This window comes from Oncorhynchus masou, chromosome 32, assembly GCF_036934945.1.
Source record: "Oncorhynchus masou masou isolate Uvic2021 chromosome 32, UVic_Omas_1.1, whole genome shotgun sequence".
NCBI lineage: Eukaryota > Metazoa > Chordata > Actinopteri > Salmoniformes > Salmonidae > Oncorhynchus > Oncorhynchus masou.
This window is the reverse complement of record NC_088243.1, coordinates 57775496-57801867: the sequence shown is the minus strand read 5'-3', so window position 1 is coordinate 57801867 and position 26372 is coordinate 57775496. Positions and strand designations below refer to the sequence as shown.

The 26372-nt window shown below is 42.8% G+C and overlaps 2 protein-coding genes across 4 annotated transcripts; one reads left to right on the top strand and one right to left on the bottom strand.

The window, feature by feature from the left end:
- The first annotated feature begins 751 nt into the window (after window positions 1–751).
- Window positions 752–4384, top strand: mrpl18 (mitochondrial ribosomal protein L18). The gene is made up of 4 exons (XM_064954548.1): window positions 752–1024; window positions 1168–1336; window positions 1943–2177; window positions 4187–4384. The coding sequence occupies exons 1-4, from the start codon at window positions 922–924 to the stop codon at window positions 4262–4264; spliced, it is 585 nt and encodes a 194-aa protein (XP_064810620.1). The 5' UTR covers window positions 752–921; the 3' UTR covers window positions 4265–4384.
- LOC135526295 (protein phosphatase Slingshot homolog 3-like) lies at window positions 4385–25982 on the bottom strand. 3 transcript variants are annotated; one of them, XM_064954545.1, is made up of 17 exons: window positions 25823–25982; window positions 25156–25316; window positions 22325–22362; window positions 20690–20879; window positions 18930–19045; window positions 17537–17605; window positions 10532–10597; window positions 10132–10314; window positions 9958–10051; window positions 9463–9591; window positions 8798–8844; window positions 8523–8669; window positions 8141–8341; window positions 7872–8058; window positions 7638–7748; window positions 7399–7506; window positions 4385–7319 (listed from the first exon to the last, which is right to left on the bottom strand). In XM_064954545.1, exons 2-17 carry the CDS (start codon window positions 25201–25203, stop codon window positions 7125–7127), a joined length of 1929 nt encoding a protein of 642 aa, XP_064810617.1. In that variant the 5' UTR covers window positions 25204–25316; window positions 25823–25982; the 3' UTR covers window positions 4385–7124. The 3 variants fall into 3 exon arrangements, with proteins under 3 accessions (XP_064810617.1, XP_064810619.1, XP_064810618.1); XM_064954547.1 differs by having other exon boundaries at window positions 7408–7506; XM_064954546.1 differs by having other exon boundaries at window positions 25827–25982.
- Between the last annotated feature and the right edge of the window lie 390 nt (window positions 25983–26372).

Here is a 26372-nt window from a genome sequence, read left to right as displayed (position 1 = left end):
AAGAGCTATTGAAATGTGAAAATTTTGATTTGTCACTATGTTGACGGTCCCTAACTGATATTGGTGGACGTAAGGAAAGCTACAGGCGAATATCCGTCGAATATCCAGCCTGAATCTGTCTTTTCCTCGGTTACAGAAAAATCCCCAAAGCCATAAAGCCAGTCTGTTTCATCAATTATTGCATCCAGGACTTCTTTAATTATTTTTGCAATTAGTAAGGCTAATATCTTATAGTCATTATTATGAAGACAAATTGGATGCCAGTTATTGATGAGCAGCACTTCTTTTTTAGGCTTAGATATCAGTGTTATTAACCCCTGAGTCATTGTAGGAGGGAGAACATTGTTTTAATACTCTATAAAAAAGACTAAGTAGGAAGGGAGCTACTTGTTCAGAAAATAACTTTTGCCGTTATAAAATTCTGCCGTATCAATGCCTGGGGATTTATTGTTTTTAGATGCTTGATAGAGTCGATAATGTCTTCAACTATGATGTGTTCATCACACTGTTTAGATTCTATATCACTGATAGAGTGAACATTATTCAGTAAGTCAAAAAACATATATATGGATTCCTGAGAGCACGTAGAGCTATACAATTTCCTATAAACAAATGCTACAGTAGTTAGCGATTTTTGGTCATCTGTAATAACACCATCAATGTTTAAATTATGGATAGTGTTATTTGTAGAGCGCAACAGCGTATTTCTTTTACGAGGTAGGACCGGATGTTGTCAAAGATGACGAAGAAGGAAGTGGTCCATGCAAAGTGTCAAAGATGGCGGCACACATGTCAAGGAGAATGCTGCTTAAATAATATACAAAAGTATACTGTTTTCTCTATGATATGAGTCGCTAAAGTGGATAATCAAGTATAGACTGCATTTTATTACTCATATATGACCACATAAGGAACGAGAGGATGGCAGTTTTGGGTGATTTAAATCGAACCGTGCGGTTATTACTAGGTCAAATTCAAAGGTGCGGGCAGAGTGGGTCTGCAATCAACCAATATCAGAAATCGGGTAAGAAAACACTGCTCCTCGTTGATGCCAAATGTGTTGTGTAAATCATCATGTTTATGAAAATGTCTATTGGGTTAGCATGTTCCTAATGCTGCTTTATACACTACCATGCTCTTATCTTGGTCCCACTTCTCTCTCTCCAGTCCGTTGTATGAGCCTGGCGGCGCCCAAGCTTCAGCCCACTGTAGATGACAATGAAGCCGTGAGCCCGACATTTGTGAACAGAAACCCGCGGAACCTGGAGCAGATGGCTCTAGCGGTGAAGGACAGGGGCTGGAGAACAACCTGGCCCTCCCAAAAGTTCTACCACAGGTGTGTGTCTCAAATCTAATCTAATTTTATTGGTCACATACACGTGTTTAGCAGATGTTATTGTGGGTGTAAAGAAATGCTTGTTTCTCTAGTTCCAACAGTGCAGTAATATCTAACAATTTCACAACAATACACACATCTAAGTAAGGATCTGTGTGTTCATACTTTGGATGAAGAGATTGACACTAGATAGGCAGACATACAGATTGACACTCATTTTATAACCCCTTTTGTCTTTCCCCCACTCTTCTCTGCCATCTGTCTTCATGCCCTTACCCCTTGCTTCTCCACCGATCCCCCACTCTTCTTTGCCATCTGTCTTCATGCCCTTACCCTTTGCTTCTCCACCGATCCCCCACTCTTCTCTGCCATCTGTCTTCATGCCCTTACCCCTTGCTTCTCCACCGATCCCCCACTCTTCTCTGCCATCTGTCTTCATGCCGTTACCCCTTGCTTCTCCACCGATCCCCCACTCTTCTCTGCCATCTGTCTTCATGCCCTTACCCCTTGCTTCTCCACCGATTCCCCCACTCTTCTCTGCCATCTGTCTTCATGCCCTTACCCCTTGCTTCTCCACCGATCCCCCACTCTTCTCTCCTCCTTCAGGTTGGTTTTCTCTCGCTCCCAGCACTATGTAACAGCTGAGGTGTTTGCCAACGGTGATGCAGTCCCTGTGCTGTCGTGTTCCACCAAAGAGTGGGCCCTGAAGCGTGAGCTGGGTTCTACCCGTTGTGTGGCAGCCAGCCAGGCTGTGGGTGAGGTACTAGCACAGAGGTGTCATCAAGCTGGCATCACTAGGATGGTGTACAGACACATCCCCTGGCAGTATCGCTCTGATGCTGTAAGTACGGGTGGGGGGGTTGTGACATCCCTTGACAGTACAAGTAGAATGCTGTGAGTACATAGGTGTGTGTGTGTATGAGAAACGGGCTTCATGTTGTTGAGCAGTTGGATACAGCCAAGTTTAGGAAGATCCAGAGCCCTATCCTATAAATCTGGTTTGAGGAGTTAGCCGAGGTAACTTAGGTCCACCTTTTAGCCAGGTCAATTTCTACGGCAATTAATTATTCGTAGCTAACCTGCTAACTCCACTTAACTTATCCTGAATGACGCGTTTGAGCCGTGAGTTGAGGACCCATCAAAGAATACTGAACAAAAATATGAACGCAACAATTTTCAAAAATTGAGTTACAGTTCATATAAGGAAATCAATCAATTTTAAATAAATGCATTAGGCCCTAATCTATGGATTTCACATGACTGGGAATAAAGATGGTTGGTTACAGATACCTTGTGGATCAGAAAACCAGTCAGTATCTGGTGAGACTACCATTTGCCTCATGCACTGTGCCACATCTCCTTCGCATAGAGTTGATCAGGCTGTTGATTGTGGCCTGTGGAATATTGTCCCACTCCTCAACAAAAGCTGCGTGAAGTTTCTGGATATTGGCGGGTACTGGAACACGCCGTCATACACGTCGATCTAGAGCATCCCAAACATGCTCAATGGGTGACATGTCTGGTGAGTATGCAGGCCATGGAAGAACTGTGACATTTTTAGCTTACAGGAATTGTGTACAGGTCCTGCGACATGGGAGCTGCAACAAACACTCAAATTGGACAGTTTTATCTCAATCTCTTCATTCAAAATCTCAGTCAAGGACACTCTTACTGACAGTTGTGGCTGCTTTGCATGATGTATTGTTGTTTCTACCTTCTTTCCCATTGTCTGTGCCCAAAAATGTTTGTATCGTGTTTTGTGCTGCTATCACGTCTACTCTGTGAAGTGCGATTGTGCAATATCGCAATTCTACCATATTTGGTAGTGAGTGGAAACACCAAGCGGATGCTTCACATGTATACTTCCAGTGAAATGTCTGTTCTGTGGATCTACCGCTTCTTAGACTTGCTTTCATTGAGAAGGACAGATCTGTGAATTTGGTGGGGTTACATATGGCAGCTTTAAATATTTTATTGATAATGTTTAAGAGTAATATTCAAATACATATTACACATTGTCATTTTATTTGAACTTTTATTTAACTATGCAAGTCAGTTAAGAACAAATTCTTATTTATATTGACGGCCTACCCCGGGCCAAACCCTAACGCTTAGAATGTAATTCTGGTGTACCAAAATGCAACTTCGGTGTGATCGAAGCGTAACCCGGACAACACTGGGCCAATTGTGCGCCGGCCTATGGGACACTCAATAACGGCTGGTTGTGATACAGCCTGGAATTGAACCAGGGTCTGTAATGACGCCTCTGACTTAAACTTTTTCGTATGACTTAATAAAATTCTTTAATCGATTGGTGTGGGGAAAAGGGGACTTGTGCATTGATAAGCACACAAGACACTTTCATACCATAGCATGCTGAATTTGCAGGTGAACCTTTTTCAATTTGATTTTGGCACAAACGAAAATGTGGCACTAACTGGCCCGTGGACTGATGTTTCAGCAGTCACAATGAAGCGTTTGAGTAGCCATGTGCGACATGAACACGCAATTACAAGTCCAGCTTGAGTAAGCCGGTGGGTGCACTATAAATATCTACATTTGTAACATGGATGAAGCCTGAGCTGGAATGTGGCATTAACTGAACCTAGCTAATTTCAGAAAAGCCAGAGTCCATCTCGCTTGATTTGTAGTATACCCCTCAGGGCTCTCGAGTGGCCTAAGGCACTGCATCTCAGTGCTAGAGGCGTCACTACAGTTCAAATCCAGGCTGTATCACAACCGGCTGTGATTGGGCCAATTGTGTGCCAACCTATGGGATGCCCAGCATTGTCCATCATAAGAACGTGTTAACTGACTTGCTTAGTAAAAGTGTTTGTTTCTCTTTTTCAGGTTCAGTCCTTCCGGACAGCAATGAAAGAGGGAGGAGTCACCCTCAGTGAACCGCGGCAGAAATTCATCGGGAACTAACTACAAAGTTTCCTAATAGCCTATAAAGAAATATTCTCCCTGTTTGTCTTGACACAAATGGCCCATTTTCAGTTTTATTTACATTGTGTTATTCAATAAAAGGCAGACAAATTAACGTGACATGGTTTCAGTATAATCATTTATTAATTCACTCAAACAGTATAGCTGTAAACGCAGCCATAGATGAGATACAGGTCATTTATCTATTTGATCTTAGAACAGCAGAGATTGGCTCAGGCAGTGTCAATGGCATGATGTGGTGGTGGAAACCTGTTTTGATGGTTTAATTGTGAGTATAGAAAGAAAGTGTGCTCAACCTAAAAATGTGTAAACATCATTGGTGAATATACAAATCAAGGCCAGCTGAATACATAAAAAAAAAATCATTGGATCGATACAGAAGGTCCATCCAGTCAACTGCGGAAAGTTCAGAAACACCATAATGCTGAATCTACCTTGATCCTCTCAAAAAGTCCCAAATAGATAAATACTAATACAAAAAAAACCTACCCTAAACACCCCCAAGTTCAAAACATGGATGGCATGAACATGGTCATAATCAGCAAAGCCAGAGCATACACACAGGAACACATTCAATGCAAGTAGCTTCATACTGCACAATAACATCATCCCAGTCAAGGAACAAAACTAAATACATTTAATCAATATGACATAATGCCACCACCTCAAATAGCAATATATAGTAGATATTATAAATACTTTCATTTAGGGTCTTTCAGGAAAGAACTTTGTTATTTTGGTCCCACGTCCAAGGCACTCATACAGCAAGGCTATTTGTGGAATGACAGTGTGACAAAGAAATAAACACAGCAAATAAATTGGAACACCCAAGAGTTTTTGTTTTTAAACGGTAGAAGTTTTCTAAAGATCCTCAGTAAATATGTCGCCTTGAGACGAACTCAAGGACAAAGTTGATTGGCACAGAGGAACACACTGGCATACAGTTTGGTGCCCTTAGATTCGTCCAGAATAACAGTTTACAACAGTCACTCAATATTATATCTCCCAGTTAATACTTTTAAATGTCCCGCTATTTTGAAACATCCGAGAACACTTTTCATTGGGCCCGTATGTATTACTATGCAATATTCAGAAACGATAAAAAGATCAGGTATGTGCGTAATTAAAAATCCAATAAAGGAATAGAGAATGGCACTTAATGCATACAATAACAACCCCAACTGGCAGCATACAACCTCTACCATCAGTCTTCTCTGTGAATTTAAGGAATCATTGCATAGATATCATTAAACCACTGATGTGCCATTAGGAGAGAGAGGGCGGGCAAACACCACATATGCATGTGGTATGATACGTACTGAAATTCAGAAGAAAAATGTACACGCATTCCAACTTCTATGGACCGTAGGTAAGTCTTAACCAGAAATACAACATTTTTGCCAGACACATATTGGTGTCGTAATACTGCAGTGACATTAAAACAATGAGCCATCACTACCAATTGCGTGTAAATGGTTTGGTGAACAGTGATACATAAACACAGGTCACCAACCTTTGAGTCAAAATGCAAGCCAAGATCTACCGCTCAGATGAAAACAAAAATAAGCCTATGCAACAACCAATTAAACACAGTTCTGTAGCAATGAAGTTTGTGCAGTAGGCTATAGGCCCAAAACATTATCACTGCATATTGCCTACCCTTGAATTGACCAGCCAATGTTATTCTTCTCAGACCATTTTTTAAAATTATATTTCAACATTGTAGGTATATGATCACACTGGTAATATATAATTTGTTGTATTACTTGAGGCACAGCTGAGTGAGCATTATATATATATATATTTTTTACTAACTGGTGGTTAGTCTGAGGGGAGGAAGGAGCAGCGTACCCTCTCGTCGCTGAGAAAAAGGGACAGTCTTAATCCATCTGATGGGAAATTTAAGTCGCACTGCATTATTTCAGCCTCAAGCACCAATTCATGTTGACCAGAGAAAGTGAAATATTCCTCTATATTAAAAAGGACGAGCAGAAAATAACGCAAGCTTATCAAAACGGTTGAACAAAGTGTTGACAGCAGTAGAGGCTGGTGGAAGGAGCTATGAGAGTATGGGCTCATTGTAATGGCTGGAATGGAACATAGTCAAACATTTGTTTTCCATGTGTTTGATACCATTCCATTTATTCCATTACAATGAGCCCATACTCATTCTAACAGCAGCTCTTTGCTGTATTCGGTAAGCCCCTTTAGTCATGGTTTTAAAAGTTTTTAAATCTCAACATTAACTTTGCTGTGGGTTCGAGGCTTCTTTTTACAGTCTGTGGCGCGAGGAAACTGCAGACACGGTGATCTGAGCTATACGATTGGCCAGCGGTAGGCCTATAGCTGCACTTGATTTGCTCTCTGGGCCGGTCGAGTAAGTGGAGTTCTACCTTCAGGCACATGAAATGGTTAATAATGTGAACACTTTACCTTCCAAGTGCACCTACTGTCAAAAGTGCGAGAGGGAGAGAAAAAAAAGAACAATGAAAAGAAAAGGGGAATCCAAGGCCTTATCATTGTTTTTTTGTGTGTGTTTTTTTTTACAGTGTTTGGTGATCGACTAGAATGGCTTGGAGATCAGCCAGTCAATCGTGATCGATCGGTTGGTGGCCACCACATTGAAAGAACCAAAACAGGAAATACTGTGCAAAAGGCATGACTGTTAAAAAAATCTATAATATAACGATGATAGTTGGAGTCTTAAGGTCTGATGTATAGAACTATATTAGGGTAATTCTTTCATGTTTATAGCTTGAAAGTGGGCAGAACATTTAGTGTCTCCTCTAGGCTTCTCATTCTCCATCCCTTCTCCCGCCGCCTCGTCTTCTGTTCCTCTTTACCGCACCTCTGTTGTCTTGGCATCTCCTTCCCCGGTCTCAGGTTTGCTTGGCCCCGCCCCTTCCAGTTTTCTGAGTCCCGATAGGCGGCTTGGCTCAGGTGAAACGTCCACATGGGCCCTCTGATGCATGAGGCCTTTCCGTCTATAACTCCGCCTCCGTTGCCCTGGAGACCTCCGGTGACTGTTGGCAATCTACGCCAGCGAATGACAAAGGGTAAGAAAAACTGTTGCTCTTTCAACTCTACCCTTTCACTCCTTCCCCGTCTTTTACCTCTCTTACCTGTTCATTCCTTAGGTCCTCGTCTTCCAGTTCGTTGATGGACTGCATGAGAGAGAAGAGGTTCATCCTGCCACTGCGACTGGGGCTGTGAGAAGCCACCTAGAGAGGATGGCAGGGAGGGTATTAGAGATGAATAAACAGGTTGGTTTTGACATTGATTCAGTGTAATATAAATGTTAGAGAAGGTATTGTCATGTCATGTCACTACACTTGTCAGAGAGGTCGCCCACCTGTACAGTGATGAAGGGATTGGGTACAGACGGTTCTGTGGATGGAGCAGCCGGTTCTGTGGGTGGAGCTTCTGGGTCAGTCTCAGACTTGTGGGCAGGCTCTTCAAATACCTGGTCAAGAGAGGGACAGAGATTTATGAATGCTTCAAATAATTAAAAATATAATAAAATTGCCACAAAATAAAATTCATCTGGATCTTGACAATATCATCCTAACCATAAATATTTCCTAACCTTCATCTCTATATCTGCCTCATCAACTTCATCTGGACTCTCTAACTCTTCTTCCTCCTCCTCCTCACTCTCCTCCTCCTCTTCCTCCTCGTTGTTGTGTGAAGCAGCAGACTGTGCTCTTTCAATCTTTCGCTGCTCCTTCTCTGCCCGTGACTTCCACCTCCAGAGAGCGCTGTGGCGCTGCTGACTGGAATGGAGGGTACAGTAAACATACAGGCTATGATAGGTTACACACACACACACACACACACACACACACGTTAATTAACCTGGCATTGAGGATGCCGCTGTAGGTGTGGAGCTGCTTCATGAAGCCGTCGTTGGGCTGGACGATGGGCCTGCGCTCCCTGACGTAGGATAGAGCCACCTCCAGAGGCCAGCGCTGCTGCTTCATGGCATAGGCCACCACCGTGGAACCAGAGCGAGACACGCCCATCTTACAGTGCACTAGCACCGCCTGGCCACTCTGCCTATTGGGGGGGGGAGATGTGTCATCATTGTGTGACTAAAATGAACAGTGTCATAGTTGAGACTTTCACTTGCTTATTCAGGGAGGCACAATGTTCTAGATTAGACTGTACGACTTAATATCCATATCATTACAGTGCAATGCAGGGAGAAGGTCTAAGAGTGAGAGCAGGGTGGGACTACCTGGCTGTGTTGATGAAGGAGTATGTGTCTTTCCAGTGTGACAGCAGGTCTGTAGCCTCCACGTCGTACACTCTGATATTCATGTAGCTGAAGGATTCTGGGAAGAAGTTGTCAATCTCCCGCGTCACGTTCAGGATGTAGCCCACACTGCAATGTCATTGGCAGACACTTAGTTACCCAGCAACAACAACACATTGGCTTGCTCGTTTGCTTACGCACCTTATCCAAGTCAATAGCAAGTCTACACACACACACACAGTAAATTAAAGGTTTACTTGTTTTTCTGTAGCTCCTCAAAGTTGGCAGCATTCCACTCAGAGCCCTAAAAGACAGCGACACACAGAGCCTAATTCACCAGCCTGGAGAGGAGAGGGTCAGAGCTTTCTATTTACCAGCTGTAAACACTAGGCTCGAGTCATGTGACCAACTCTTGGCTATAGCACACTTCCTGTGATGATCATCCCTGAGGAGATTTCGCAACTTAAATCCCCTAGAGTCTAAGTAACATAATTTTAAAAATCCCCAACAAAATCTGTCAGTTTAAACTAGATATATGTTGTTTTATTTTTACATGGGCTGCGTCTCAATCCACTGCATCCGCCCCATGTCGCCCTTCCGCATCTGTGGTGGACAGTGGCAGAGCTACAACACTGTTTATCAGACCAGGAGAAATCCTGGAAAATCGGTCTTCTCACAAAAACGTCTCCAGCATTTCGAACGGTTTGGCCTACAATATGACCGCTCTACAACCCCCACAATTGTCACGAGACTTGTCTAAAGCAACCCATCGAAATGAATGGAGGTACAGTACTTTTTACCGCTCCTCGTGATCAAGGTTAGGGATTTGGGATCGGGTAAGCTGATCAGATCTGTGGTTAGGGGCTACTGCCGTGTGGCATAGGTCAAAGGTGACATTATTAAAGGGTCAGATGGGACTCACCAGGAACAAGTAGTCAAATATTTTGGAGGGCTTGTCCATCTGCGCCATGGTGACCATCATCTCGTTGTCGATGTATTCCTTGTAGTTCTTCATGTCCATGCCTATCCTGGTCTCCAGGGCACTGCGGACCTGGAGAAAGGAGGAGGATGGCCAACCGAACAACAGCACGACGCCATGTTTGCTCCAAATGAGCATTCAATCCATCCATGAGGTTAAACTAAACTATTGAGCTCTGGTTCTGACTTGACCGGTATAAATGGCTTGTGTTAGAGATAAGGTGTCATAGATACGGACACAGACTCTACAAGTCATTTAGGCCATAGACTCCCTGTATATTACCAGATGGATTGTGATCAATTCTATCAAGTGATCTACTTCTGGTTGCATTTCAACCACTTGTGGCAACTATTCCATTCGCCTGTGACCTTGACAAGTATCGGGCTTATTTCTTGAAGTGTATTATATTCCATCTCCATCGGTCTCCCTCCGCGGTACCTGTTTGGAGGTGATATTCTCTAGGTCTTCTGTTCTCATGATGTCTCGGAGCTCCTCTTTGATCTGCCGCTCCACAGACACCCTCTCTGTCGAGCTGCATACAGACAAGACAGAGAGAGACAGAGTATGACTACCTGCATCCTCTTTCCACATCGAGCTGACACACACACACACCTCTGCCCGGCGCTGTCCCTCCTGACTGACTCCAGGCCCGTCATGGCTCCCCACTCGTTGAGACAGAGGCGGTCAGACTCCACATGACCGTAGTAGTATTGGGCCCAGTCCAGCCCACAGCCTGGGATCACTGACCCCTTCACTGCCCGCTCGCAGCAGCCATGCAGCGCCTGCAGTACTGACCTGGGGACAGCGGAGACACACACATCAGGGTCTACACAGTGGAAGGCGGCAAAAGGCGCAAATTCAGACAAGGCCATTATGGATGAAAGCGTAGAGGCTTTAGGTCATCCTACTACAGTACTGAAAGCGAGTATCGTGTGTGTGTGTGTGTGTGTTTACTGTATTTGTCAGACAATATTCAACCGACCACATGGAAACAGGATTGAATAAAACCTACCACATAGTCTGTATGGAAACAGGCTTGAAGATTCTCGTCTTTTCTGCCGATGTGACACTGAAACCACTGAGAAGGTGAAAAAAGAAAAAAAAGGGAGGGAGATTGATAGAGAGAGAGAAGGAGTGCAAGACAGATGGTGTGTGTGTGTGTGAGAGAGAGAGGATCATTGCAGTGTGAAGGTATGATCCTGCTAATGGCAGACACCCAGTCAGTGGGTGTGAGAGAGTCATGGTGTGACAGAGACATCACAGAGACAGCATGTGAGCCCTATTACCTCTACAACAGAACAAGACAGGGCTACAACATCAACTTAATGTGGTTTCTTATTCCTGGGTAAGATTGGAGTAATCTGATCCTAGATCTGTGGTAAACAGAATCTTCTCCCTTGAGCCGACACTGCTGCACACCCAGGTCAACGAAGTAACACATTCCCACCACACACCAGAACAGCCAAAAGCTGTTATTTTCATATGACAAAAAAGAGCTTTTGGACATGAATACAACGATTACTAACCTCAACTTGGATGAGGAGTTCTATTTCAACGAATCGGAGGCGAAGGACATAATGCTCATCCCAGACTAGGCCCTGGAGACTGCGAGGAAGCGGAGCTACAGAGGTCGCTGTGCAGGATAAGTCACCATTAGCCTCTGTTCTATTGGCGAACATCAACGTGATCTCTAGAACTGTAATAGCGTGTATTTCACTGAGTCGCCACTGAACAAGGACATGGAAAATATATATCTAGTTGGTTTTCTATACATCAGTAGGACAGAACAGCTGTGTCCGGTAATCTGAGGGGAGTGGGAGTTTGTCTCTTGGTCAACAGCAGTTGATGGGTAGGTGATTTCTAATATTAAGGAAGGTTTTGCTTGCCGGAGTTAGATTACCTCATGACGCGCTGTAGACCACAATATTTACCAAAAGAGTTGTCATCAATATTTTTCGTAGCTGTCCATTTACCACCACAAACTGATGCTGGCATGAAGACCTCACTCAACGAGTTATATTTGGCCATATGCAAAGAAGAAAATGCTCAACCAGATGCAGCGCTCCTAGTGGCCAGGGATTTTACTGCAAATCCATTTTTACCTACACTACCGTTCAAAAGTTCAGGGTCATTTAGAAATGTCCTTGTTTTTGAAAGAGAAGCACATTTTTTGTCCATTAAAATATCAAATTGATCAGAAATACAGCGTAAATGTTAATGTTGCAAATGACTATTGTAGCTGGAAACGGCACATTTTCTTATGGAATATCTACATAGGTGTAAAGAGGCCATTGTCAGCAACCATCACTCCTGTGTTCCAACTCCGGGATGCTGGCCTTCGAGGCAGAGTTGCAAAGAAAAAGCCATATCTAAGACCAGGCCAAAAAAAAGAAAAGATTAAGATAAGCAAAAGAACACAGACACTGGACAGAGGAACTCTGCCTAGAAGGCCAGCATTCCGTAGTCACCTCTTCCCTGTTGAGACTGGTGTTTTGCGGGTACTATTTAATGAAGCTACCAGTTGAGGACTTGTGAGGCGTCTGTTTCTCAAACTAGACACTAATGTACTTGTCCTCTTGCTCAGTTGTGCACCGGGACCTCCCACTCCTCTTTTTATTCTGGTTAGAGACAGTTTGTGCTGTTCTGTGAAGGAAGTAGTGCACAGTGTTGTACCAGATCTTCAGTGTCTCTGCAATTTCTCGCATGGAATAGCCTTCATTTCTCAGAACAAGAATAGACTGACGAGTTTCAGAAGAAAGTACTTTGTTTCTGGCCATTTCGAGCTTGTAATAGAACCCACAAATGCTGATGCTCCAGACACTCAACCAATCTAAAGGAGGCCAGTTTTATTGCTTCTTTAAAATCAGTTTTCAGCTGTGCTAACATAAATGCAAAATGGTTTGATCAATTAGCCCTTTAAAATTATAAACGTGGATTAGCTAACACAACGTGCCATTGGAACACAGGAGTGATAGTTTACATTTACATTTAAGTCATATAGTTCCTGATAATGGGTCTCTGTACACCTTTGTAGATATTCCATAAAAAAAAAAAAAAAAGAAAATCTGTCGTTTCAAACTACAATTATATTTCAAAAACAAGGACATGTCTAAGTGACCCCAAACTTTTGAACGGTAGTGTAATTTCTACCAGCATGTCTCGTGTGCAACGAGAGGCTCTAGATCACCTCTACTCTACACACAGAGACTCAAAGCTCTCCCTCACCCTCCATTTGGCAAATCTGACCATAACGCCATCCGCTTAATTCATGTTTACAAGCAAAAACTCAGAACAGGAAGTACCAGTGATGCGCTCAATACGGAAATGGTCAGATGAATTAGGATTGTTTTGCTAGCACAGACTCGAATATTTTCCGGGTTTCATCCGATGGCATTGAGGAGTTTACCACATCAGTCACCAGCTTCATTAATAAATGTGTCGATGATGTAGTCCCCACAGTGACCGTACATACATATCCCAACCAGAAGCCATGGATTACAGGCAACATCCGCACTGAGCTTAAATGCCAGAGCTGCCACTTAAGGAGTGGAACATATCCGTAAGTTTATATAAACAAAATCCTGCTACGCCCTCTGACAAACCATAAAACAGATGCGTACTCAGAGCATACGCTGACCAGCTAGCAAGTGTCTTGACTGACATTTTCAACTTCTCCCTGACCCCGTCTGTAATACCCACATTTCAAGCAGAACACCATAGTCCCTGTGGCCAAGAACACTAAGGTAAGTTGTCTGAATGACTATTGCCACGTAGTACTCACATCTGTAGCCATGAAAATGCTTTGAAAGGCTGGTCATGGCTCACATCAACACCATCATCCCAGACCCACTCCAATTCGCATACTGCCCCAACAGATCCACAGATGATGCAATCTCTATTGCACTCCACCCTGCCCTTTCCCACCTGGACAAAAGGAACAGCTACGTGAGAATGCTGTTCATTGACTACAACTCAGCGCTCAACACCATAGTGCCCATAAAGCTCATCACTAAGATAAGGAGACTGGGATTAAACACCTCCCTCTGCAATTGGATACTGTACTTTCTGACAAGCCGCCCCCAGATGGTGGGGGTAGGTAACAACACATCCGCCACGCTGACCTTCAATCCAGGGCCTCCTCAGGGGTGCGTGTTGAGGGCCAACGTGGCGGATGTGTTGTTGCCTACCCCCACACCATCATTAAGTTTGCTGACGATACGACGGTGGTAGGCCTGATCACCGACTACGATGAGACAGCCTACAAGGACGAGGTCAGAGACCTGGCAATGTGGTGCCAGGACAAGAACTTCCCCCTCAACGTCAGCAAGACAAAGGAGCTGATCGTGGACTACAGAAAACGGAGGGCCGAGCACGCCCCCATTCACTTTGACGGGGCTGTAGTGAAGACGGTCGAGAGCTTCAAGTTTGGTATTTTATTAGGATCCCCATTAGCTGTTGCAAAAGCAGCAGCTACTCTTCCTGGGGTCCACATAAAACATGAAATAATACAGAACATTAATAGACAACAGCAGCTCAAGGATAGAACTACATTCATGTTTTTTAAAGGCACTCACAGCCTACGTATCAATCCATACAAACTATCTAGGTCAAATAGGGGAGAGGCGTTGTGCCGTGAGGTGTTGCTTTATCTGTTTTTTGAAATCAGGTTTGCTGTTTATTTGAGCAATATGAGATTGGAACGGAGTTCCATGCAATAATGGCTCTATAATACTGTACGGTTTCTTGAATTTGTTCTGGATTTGGAGACTTAAAAGACCCCTGGTGGCAGGTCTGATGTGGTAAGTTGCTGTGTGTAAGTTGCTGTGTGTAAGTTGCTGTGTGTAAGTTGACTATGCAAACAATTTGTTTCTTATAAAAAGAAGTGATGCAGTCAGTCTCTCCTCAACTATTATCAAAGAGAGACTGGCAGCATAGTATTTATATCAGCCCTCTTATTACAATGAAGAGCCACTCTGTTATGGGCCAGCGGCAGCTTAACTAGTTCTTTCCTTGCAGCATTGGACCACACGATTGGACAATAACAAAAATTTGACAAAACTAGAGCCAGCAGAACGTGCTTTTGGGAGAGTGGTGTCAAAAAAAGCAGAGACTCTCTTTATTACAGACAGACCACTCCTCATCTTTACAACAATTGAATCTATACATTTTGACCATGACAGTTTACAATCTAAGATAACGCCAAGTAATTTAGTTTCCCAAACTTGTTCAACAGCCACACCATTCATTACCAGATTCAGCCGGGGTCTAGAACTTGATTTGTACCAAATGCAATGCTTCTAGCTTTAGAAATGTTTAGGACCAGTTTATTACTGGCCACCCATTACAAAATAGACTGCAAATCTTTGTTAAAGGTTTCAGTGACTTCATTAGCTGTGGTTGCTGATGCATATATGGTTGAATCATCAGCATACATGGACACACATACTTTGTTTAATGCCAGTGGCAGGTCATTGGTAATCCACATAAGAGTCACAGCAAAATCTTTTGTATGATCTCTTATACACTATTTTAGGCCCAGCTGTTGGAACTGTGGCTTTCCCGGATATAGCCACTATACTGTGATCACTGCATCCAATGGGTACAGATACAGCTTTAGAACAAAGTTCTACAGTAATAGTAGAAATGTGATCGATACATGTGGATGATCTTGTTCCTGTAGTGTTTGTAAACGCCCTGTGGTAGGTTGATTAATAACCTGAACCAGATTACAGGCGCTGCTTACAGTGAGAAGCTTCCTCTTGAGCGGACAGCTTGATGAAAACCAGTCAATATTTCAGGTCCCCAAGAAAGTAGACCTCTCTGTTTACATCACATACACTATCAGGCATTTCACACATATTGTTTACATACTGTCTGTTCGCACTTGGTGGCCTATAGCAACACCCCAAAAGAAAATGATTTAGATGTGCCAAGTGAACCTGCAACCACAACACTTGACATAAGAGCTTCTCTAAGCATTACAGGGATATGGCTCTGAATATATACAGCAACACGTCCCCCATAAGCATTTCGGTCTCTATAGATGTTATAGCCTTGTATTGCTACTGCCGTATCATCACATTAATTATCTACGTGAGTCTTAGAAATGGCTCATATATGAATGTTATCTGATGTTAGCAAATTATTGATTTCATGAACTTTATTTCTAAGGCAACATATATTCATATGGACTATTTCCAGCCCTTTCCTGTGTAGCTTATCAGAGATAGACATAATACTGAAAAGAGCAAACAAAGCAAGAATACTACACATTTAGCAGTCCATTAATCAATTGGTGTGTGTGTGCTGTGGGGTTACAGCTACGAACCCATAGGCTTGGCTTTCATCCCTTCCAGGCTTCTGGAAGGGAGAGTGGACAATAAGCCTGTCATGGCGGATGTAAGCAAATGTCCCCACGTACCCTGGCAGCTTTCATGGGTGGGATCAGTTCTTTCCTCTTCTGGGATACAGCTTCAGGATAGTCCTCGTTGAGGAAGATATACGTTCCTCTCAAGTTCTTGGCTCTTTCCGGAACAACTACCTTGTCCTTGAACCTCACAAACTTGGTGGGCTTTCCAGTCCTGTGGGGGCCCTCCACCTCAATCTTCTGCAATTCCGTCCACAACCATGTTGTTCCACATCGATTGTCCTTCGAGATTTATCGGTCATTGTTATCATGGATTCCCACACAGAACAGATGTCCTCTCTCAATGATACAGATTGCTGTGCTCTTGCCATTCTCCTGTTTGAACTCACCGAGCTGACCCTGGGGGAACTGCAAACTGTTCTTCAGGTCCTGGACCTCTCTGGTCAGGTTGTCCATTATTTTATTAGTATTTGGACAAAAACACTTGAAGCTATTTTCTTGATGTTGTAACAACTGCTTGTATAACTATTTTTATTAGTTTAAAAGATCCTTCACCTGTGATAGACACATCACTGTCCTCAATGGTAATCCCGCCGGCTTTGGTCTTTGTCATTGTAGCTGGCAACGTAGGTTACGCAGTTACTCCTCGCAGTTCCAGACAGGGATCTCGGTGTCCACATCACTAAGGACCTATCATGGTCCAAACACACCAATACAGTCATGAAGAGACCACGACAACACCTCATCCCCTCAGGAGGCTGAAAAGATTTGGTATGGGCCCTCAGATCCTCAAAAGTTCTACAGCTGTGCCACTGAGAGCATCTTGACTGGCTGCATCACAGCTTGGTATGGCAACTTCTTGCGTACGGCCCAGTACATCACTGGGGCCCAGCACCCTGCCATCCAAGACCTCTATACCAGGCAGAGTCAAAGGAAGGCCCTAAAAAGGGTCAAAGACTCCCACCACCCAAGTCACAGTCCGTTCACTCTGCTAACGCACGGCAAGCGGTACCGGAGCGCCAAGTCTGGGACCTAAAGGTTCCTGAACATCTGCCCCAAAGTCATAAGACTGCGAACAGTTCATTAAATGGCTACCCGGACTTTCTATTTCTCACCTCCTACCTACATGTACTTCAATCTATCACCTAACCAAACATACAGGTACATATTACCTTAATCAATCACCCTAACTACCTCATACCGCAGTACACTAACTCTGTACCGGTACTCCTTGTATATAGCATCGTTATTATTATTTTATTTATCTATTTGTTAACCGTCTTACTTTTTAACTGCATTTTTGGGAAATGGCTCGTAAGTAAGCATTTCACTGTAAAGTCTGCACTTGTTGTATTCAGCACATGTGACAAGTAAAATGTTATTGGATTTGATTAGGAAGTCCTTATGCAGTGAATGCAGATGTTTTAAGTGTTGCCCTAAGGGGTGACACAGTGACAGAAACAGAATGAGAATCATCCAAGTACATAAACAGAAAGGGATTACTCATTGGTATTACCATGACTGGCCAGCCACCGAGATGCCAGGCCAACCGTGCTGTGGCACAGGCTCAGCTACTTTCCTCATTTGACTCTCTTTCAGTTCACCCCTCCATCTTTCTCTTTCACTCACAACACGTTTTTAAACTCTTACCCATCTCCGTCCAGATACACTTGTGTGTCGCTCCATACCGGCACAACCAGACCGATAGTACACTGACATCTGAAAGGAACAGAGACAGACCATTTTAATACATTTTTCTTAACATTTGGCAACATTTACTAGATGTATTTTCTATCAATGCAAGTCATTCTCTAGACTGGTCTAAGGTAGGGCGGGGCGATATGGACAAAATATCATATCACAGTATTTTATAATTGGACTGTATGACGGTATTTTATGTTTTTGAATAATAAAAGTTCTACATTTGTTTTGAGTAGTGCATAATCCTAGGGTTGCAGCAACACATATATTCTAAGTTATTTCAATGGGTCTTTCTCCATACTGATTGTTTTACACTGTTCAATTCAACAAATTATTTTCAACAATTTCTGCATCCATTTGAGATAATGGGCTGCAAGATATGGGCAAACAATCTAGCCATGATTTTTAACCAAATATTGCACTTACGATTTAGAGCAAAAACACTTGGGTTAAGTTTCGAATTATGGAAATTTAATGATTATTCTAATTATCTAGTTAGAATAGTATAGTGGGCACTTTGAATACGTTGTTGTTTGATATGACAATGAATGAAAATGCCAGGGGGGAGTTATTGTGACAGGTTAGGAACCAAAGTGTTGATAAGTGTTCACTAGGGGACCCTATAATCTTTGGCTACATTGAATGTTTTCTCTTAGCTACTTCATGTAGCTAACATTTTCATGCTTTGCATATTCCTCCTAGATTTAGACGATACGGTTGTACAAACAACATGCTGATTTAGGTCTACACCGTCACTGGTATTATCAGGCTGTATAGCTAATTACATTTGCTCTGACTTAGTACATTTATTAGTTAGCTAGCCAGCTAACGAACTAGCGATTAGCGGCAAACAAGATTTAGGCCCAACTTGCTAAGACAAACATGCTGTTTGTAGATGTAAGAAGCGCAAACTAAGTGTAATTATAGAACGCTAATGGATTTATATGAAGGAAAGTGAAAACAGTATCGTTGTCATCAACATTGCTGCATTGACCATGCAGACTGAATACAAGTGTCTCGTGGTCGAGGAACAACAAATGCGCTCCTTTAGTGACAGGAGGCATGGCTAGGTCTGTGTGGAAAGCGGCATGGAGAGAGAGAGAGAGCGGAGAGAGTTGACTCAAGTAGCGAACTATACAAATGGACGTTACACACGGCGTATCACATTTAACAAACCAAACATTCAAATACCGTTATAGAAGGTAAAGCAAAAACCTAAACCGGTCCGTGCATCAGTACCGGTATATCGTAAAATACGGAATACTGCCCATGAAAAGGTCGAAGGTAAAAACATCAACCGCTATACACCTCTCTACTGAAACAATGATAACAGCACACACACCTGTCTGTGTCGGGGAAGTCCATCCCCAGTAGAATGCTCTCCTGTTTGTTACTGAAGGTGGAGACTATGATCAGATACCGTACCCTGACTGGACTCACTGACTCCAACCTCACCGCCTGCATGGAGATGGGGAGGTGAGAGAGAGGGGAGGAGAGAAAGGAGGGATAAGGGATGACATGTACAGGTAGGGTTGAGAGAGGGGTACAGGTAGGGTTGAGAGAGGGGTAAAGGGCATTTATACACTGAACACAAATAAACAACTATTTCAAAGATGTTACTGAGTTACAGTTCATATAAGGACATCAGTAAATTGAAATAAATTCATTAGGCCCTAATCTATGGATTTCACATGGCTGGGAATACAGATATGCATCTGTTCATCACAGGTACCTTAAAAAAAAAGTAGGGGGCCTGGATCAGAAAACCAGTCAGTATCTGGTGTGACCACTATTTGCCTCATGCAGCGCAACACATCTCCTTCACATAGAGTTGATCAGGCTGTTGATTGTCGCCTGTGGATTATTATCCCACTCCTCTTCAATGGCTGTGCAAACTTGCTGGATATTGGCGGGAACTGGAATATGCTGTCATACACATTGATCATCCCAAACATGCTCAGTGTGTGACATGTCTGGGGCACACAATGGGGCAGTCTGTTCACGACGTTGACATCAGCAAACTGCTCGCCCACATGTCTGCCATCTGCCCGGTACAGTTGAAACTGGGATTCATCCGTTAAGAGCACACTTCTCCAGTGCGTTAGTGGCATCGAAGGTGAGCATTTGCCCACTGAAGTCAGTTACGACGCGATGCTGGAGGCAGCTTACGGTAGAGAAATTAACATTCAATGCGGTGGCAACAGCTCTGGTGGACATTGCTGCAGTCAACATGCCAATTGCACGCACCCTCAAACTTGAGGTATCTATGGCAGTGTTGTGTGACAAAACTGCACATTTAATGGCCTTTTGTTGTCCCCAGCACAAGGTGCACCTGTGTAATACTCATGCCGTTTAATCCACTTCTTGGTATGCCACAACTGTCAGGTGGATGGATTATCTCAGCAAAGTAGAAATGCTCACTAACAGGGATGTAAACAAGTTTTTGCCCAAAATTAGAGAAATAAGGTTTTTGTGCGTATGGAACATTTCTGGAATCTTTTATTTCAGCTCATTGAAAGAAAGATGTATAAAACGCAACATGGGTTGGTCCTTTTTGTTCACTATATGTGTAGGTGGATGTTACTAGCCCGAGTGCCAGTCTGGTGTGCTATCACGCCAACACCTTGTCATGCCAAACAGATTTGGTTTGACAATGAGTAATGGAGTTGGCAAGAGCACAAACAGATCTGGGACCACCAGGCTAGGATGTTACATGTTGGAGGTGTACACGGGTGAGTTACCATACTTTATATAATGTAAAAGGCACTTTGAGACCTAGTGAAACGCATTACATGAATGTGACCCATTAGTAGAAGCTTTTAACATGACATTGCGGAGTGCTCCATGCATCACGCCGGGTCTCGTCATGCTATTGTAACAAAGGTGGTTTGGTGAACCACACAACAGTGATAAGTAACCTTGCCTGAGACCTGAAGACTTGCTGATGCCCAGGCATTATTTAAGCACTAACACAGCTTTGTGGTGTGCAGACTACAGATGACCCAAGTTTAAACCCAGTTCTTCACACACTGCCTGTCCTTTCCATTGTATGCTTATTCTATACATTCTACCTCTGGGCATGTGACTGCTGACAGGTCTCACCAGTTTGATAGTGTCCTCTGGTCTTAGTAGTGACACCATGGCGTGCAGCTGTCTGTGCTGTGTGTCTGAAGCTCCGCCCCCCAGCTTCAGGGGTGAAGGGGAGTGATTGGGCGACGTCTCTTCATGTGGCCCCTCCCCCTCCCCCTCTTCCAGGAGAAGGACGGCCCCTTTAACCAGAGCAAAGCTCTCTCTGTTTTGGAGGATGGAAGGCTGAATTATTACTTTGAAAGATGTTTGCAGTCAAACTTCCATATGACCACATCCAAACTACAGTGCATTCGGAAAGTATTCAGACCCCTTGATTTTTTTCCACTTTGTTACATTACAGCCTTATTCTAAAATGGATCAAACTGCTATTTTTTCCTGAGCAATCTACACACAATACCCCCATAATGACACAGAAAAACAGGTTTTTAGAATTCTCTTTTTAAACTTTTTTTTAAACAAATGTATATTAAAAAAACTGAATTATCAAATGTACATATGTTTTCAGACACTTTACTCTGGCTGGGCCACTCAAGGACATTGAGACTTGTCCCGAAGCCAGTCTTGCGTTGTCTTGGCTGTGTGCTTAGGGTAGTTGTCCTGTTGGAAGGTGAACCTTCACCCCAGTCGGAGGTCCGGAGCAGGTTTTCATCAAGGATCTGTCTTTACTTTGCGCCGTTCATCTTTCCCTCGATCCTGACTAGTCTCCCAGTCCCTGAAAACGTTGCCACAGCATGATGCTGCCACCTCCATGCTTCACCATAGGGATGGTGCCTGGCTTCCTCCAGACGTGATGCTTGGCATTCAGCCCAAAGAGTTCAATCTTGGTTTTATCAGACCAGAGAATCTTGTTTCTCATAGTCTGAGAGAACTTTAGGTGCCCTTTGGCAAACTCCAAGCGGGCTGTCAATGCCTCTTAGTGATGAGTGGCTTCCGTCTCGCCACTCTAACAAAGGCCCGATTGGTGGAGTGCTGCAAAGAAGGTTGTCCTTCTGGAAGGTTCTCCCATCTCCACAGAGGAACTCTGGGAGCTCTGTCAGAGTGACAATAGGGTTCTTGGTGGTCACCTCCCTGGCCAAGGTCCTTCTCCCCCAATTGCTCAGTTTGGCTGGGTGGCCAGCTCTAGGAAGTGTCTTGCTAGTTCCAAACTTCTCCCATTTAAGAATGATGGAGGCCAAGGTGTTCTTGGGGACCTCTAATGCTGCGGAAATGTTTTGGTACCCTTCCCCAGATCTGTGCCTCGACACAATCCTGTCTCGGAGCTCTACGGACAATTCCTTCGACCTCATGGCTTGGTTCCTGCTCTGACATGCACTGTCAACTGTTAATAGAAACATTTCAAGGATGATCAATGGAAACAGGATGCACCTGAGCTCAATTTCAAGTCTCATAGCAAAGGGTCTGAAACATTATTTACATAAGTTATCTGCTTTTTATTTTAAAAATGTGCAAAAATGTCTAAAAACCTGTTTTCGCTTTGTCATTATGGGTTATTGTGTATAGATCGATGAGGATTTTTTTTTAAATAAAATCCATTTTAGAATAAGGCTGAAATGTAACAAAATGTGGAAAAAGGGAAGGTCTGAATACTTTCTGAATGCACCGTACATTCAAATTAAATCCACAACCCAAAACCCCCCACTAATCTACCTTTTCTGAAGTCTCCCTCTTCTTGGGATGCTTTCATCCTTTAAAAAATGATATGAAAGATGATTAATTTACTAACAAATTCCTTAGCCCAGTGGTGTAACTACATCGTCACAGGCCCATACTAGATTTATCAGTGGACCCCCAACGTAAATCAGGAGAGCAACAAAGTCAACAGACCAGATGAACTGGAAAGACATTCACACGTACAGGTGACCAAAAATAACTAACTGAAAGATATGCACCCCAATAAGCCACGCCTCCAAATCCTTGCTCTAATACCATTGGACAGTATTTGCTTACGTCCCAGCAATCTTTGCACCCCCCCACAAAAAACATTGTAACTATTCAGTGAGGTATGTGAACCAAATACATTTGTCATCAAATCTTTGGGGAGATATATATATATATATAAAACAAAGAACCATGACTGGGATGTTTCGTATGCAAATCACTTGTCGATGTCTAATAGCATGAGTTCTTTCGCATTTTTTTCATGTTAAACAACGCGATTGACTAATGATGTCCGGTGTACAAATTATAGGGCCCCAACATGAAATGACTAGGGGGTCCATGCGAAACTTGATATTGAGAGCTTGACATCCGCCACTGCCTTAGCGCCAGTTTTTTTGTGCCATCATGCCAACTCCCTGTCTGTTTGTCTTGCCAAACTTCACTTGACAATGACAGCAATGTATAACGCAAGAGCACAAACAGATCTGGGCCCAGGCTATAAACAATTTACTACAATCTATTAAATATACCATCTTGTGTCACATATTAAAGTCTGCTGATTACAGAGTGACAACCCTCTTCAGATTTAATAAGGGATTTATTTCATCTCTAAAACCAGTTATGTGGCATTGAGAAGTGGGTATTTCAGTGTTCATGTACTGAAAGAATGAGCAGGAGCAAGAGTAAAATGTGCATTTACAACGATAGGGAGACGATAGGGAGACAGGGAGAGAACCGAGAGATAGAAGCTATTTTTCAATCTCAAGGCCATCAGACTGCTAAACAGCAATCACTAACTCAGAGGCTGCTGCCTCCATGCCACTAAATAATGGCACTTTAATAATGTTGACATATCTTACTTAACTCATATCACATGTATATACTGTATTTTATACCATCTATTGCACCTTGCCTATACTGCTCGGCCATCGCTCATCCATATACTTACATATTCTCATTCACCCCTTTAGACTTGTGTGTATTAGGAGTTGTAGGGGAATTGTTAGATTACCTGTTAGATATTATTGCACTGTCAGAACTAGAAGCACAAGCATTTCTCTACACTCGCATTAACATCTGCTAACCATGTGCATGTGACAAATACATTTTTATTTGATTTGAATTAATTTTATAAAATTGTTACATAACTCGAAATACTCCTCATATTACAGAGCAAGCGGTAAAGCTTCATAGGACACACACTTTTCCTTTGTGGCGGATTCAGATGAAAAATTGTGGAGTCTTAAAGGAGGCGTGGGTAAGGCCAAAATATAAAATATTCAAACTTCCATTAATTATTTCTCAACTATGCTTTTAGATATAAAATGTCAAATTTGTGTCAAGTATCGAAAAAGGAACATTCTATGGATTACATTGCTTATGTGGCTTTTTACATAGAAATGCCCACACCGGACATTGAAAAGTAGTTGAAATTTGTCAGTCCAAATCTGAACCAATCATAGATGTGTTTCACAAGTTATGCCAGTACAGTAGAGTTCAGTACATTACTAGAGCACAGTATAATTTACTGTACTGTTATGTATTGAACTATACTTTACTGTGCTGCACTCTGATGTCCAAACTTCAACTGGTAGGTGGTCACATAAAACTGAGGGAGATTTTAGTGTCATTCTGTTACCAAACTTTACACCGGTTCTTTGAGTAAATATGTTGATTGTTACAACTCGTCATTCTGCATAGTTGTATGGTTTGTTTAACTTTGGAATCAATGGTTTTAGTTTGTCATACTTTTAAAGTGAAAAGTCGTTGTCATCATCATTCAGTTATCGTGAAATTGCCCAAATGTCAAACATGTCAACGATCCTTCTTCCAAAAGACCATTCTGTGGATAAAACTTCATGAAAACCCCCCAAAAATCATGGTATTTTTTGCCATCACACAATACCGGTTATTCAACTGACATGTCAAGACAGACACAGAGGGTAGGCTGGAGAGGAGCGTTAAGGGTTTGAAAGGAAGAGATGAGTTAACAGTAGTAGAGATGACAGAGTAGTAGTATGCAGGGGGACGGAGGAAGGCAACGTTATGTCTGCCTGTCCGGGGAAGCTGGGAAAACAAAAGTGAGAATGTTGCGAGGACGTGGAAGTAACACAGTTTAAATTAGCCTGTTAAAGTTGCTCTAACTGTTTAAAGAGAAGTGAAAGCACGATAAGAACGGGGTTATCATTTGAAACCCTGTCAGTGTGGTGGTGAGGGATACTCTGTGATATATCACACAGCTTATGGCATGTTTGCCCTCTACTTAGTTATGTCATTGCTGCTTGTCAATACAAATCACTGCCTTGGCTACCAGACAGCATCAAATACCCTTTACATTACCAACAATCTACAATGCTGTGATTATGACATCGCAAATTAATACACCAAGCAGGTTATTGGGCAGCCTCAGGCAAAGACTGTTGTTCATTAACCAGAGCAAATGGATTCTGGATAATAGGCAATAGCAGGCTTGGCCAGTGTATCGAATCGCACACTGTAAAACAGAGCGTTATATGACGTGAAGTGAAGACGCTGCCATGGAAAATAAGAGGCCAGTAAAAGCTGCGTTGAGATATGTGTGGGGCTCGCGGGAAACTCACCGGAGCGGTGGAGATGGACGGCGAACGATGCAGGGTCAGAAGAGCCATGGCAAGGCACCGCTCGGTTTTTCACGGATCAAAACAAGAGGCGAGTGAGAAGCAGCGGTTTCCCCTCAAATGTGTGGGCGTGGAGGCTATAGGATGGATATATTCACACAAATCTGGAACGAAGTTGGAGCTGATGATTAAATACCAGTTTATAAAGACACATTATTCGCAGACACAATGGATAGTGGAGGAGACACACAATTACATGTAACGTTATTGGCATTGATGGAAGATATGCCATTGTAGTTACATGCAAAGCATTCCTTCACAACGACCACGTATGGTGATGAAATGAATGCGCGCTGCACTGCGGCCGAGCGGACATCTACAAAATAAATAGAATGTTGCTACAATGAAACAATGTGGCTAACTGACTAGACGTTTCTGAAAAATAGCAACATTTGAGAATCTAGAGCATGAAGTTCATTCATATGCTAGATGTCATATGGAAAACATGTAAAGCATCAACTCAGTTTGAGTGGACAATCTGCTGTTGATCGTCTGCAAATCAACAAGCTGTTTGCGCGTACAGTGGATAGGCAACTGATCCATGCTAGCTAACTAAAAACAAGTGTGAAAGAGAAAACGTTAAAGAAAGAGCAAAAGTTCCTATTTTTACCTGCCTCCGACCAAATGCCTCCTTTTGATGCTTCTCCCTCACATACAGTGAGCTTGGATGTATGTATTTTTTAATCCTTCGCGTTGGCAAAAGTTATGCGGCACTCTGATATCCAAATTAATGGAGAGTTTACTATTTCATAGAACGAGGAAGACATCGGCAAAGAAAAGCAATCTACAAGGAGGGGCATGTAGGATGGGTTTTCTTAAAGGGGAAATGGCAAGATTTCTATAATGATGAATATGCTATTGATTTCGGTTGCTTTGCTTTTGTGAGTTATCTGCACGTTATTTTAGTTAGGTATAGTGCAGGCTACTTTCCACAAACCATATACTTGTTATATAACTACGTAACTGCTGTAGGCCTATAATTGACATATTTCCAACTCATTAACTGTTACATGTGCTACTGCACAAACAAACAAGAACACTGTTGATGCTTTTATTTATTTCATATTGATCATCTTATTATGAGTATATATTTATTCATTTATTGGACGCCCAGAAATCAGTAAATGCAGGGAAAGGATGAATAGGTGAAAATCTGGTGA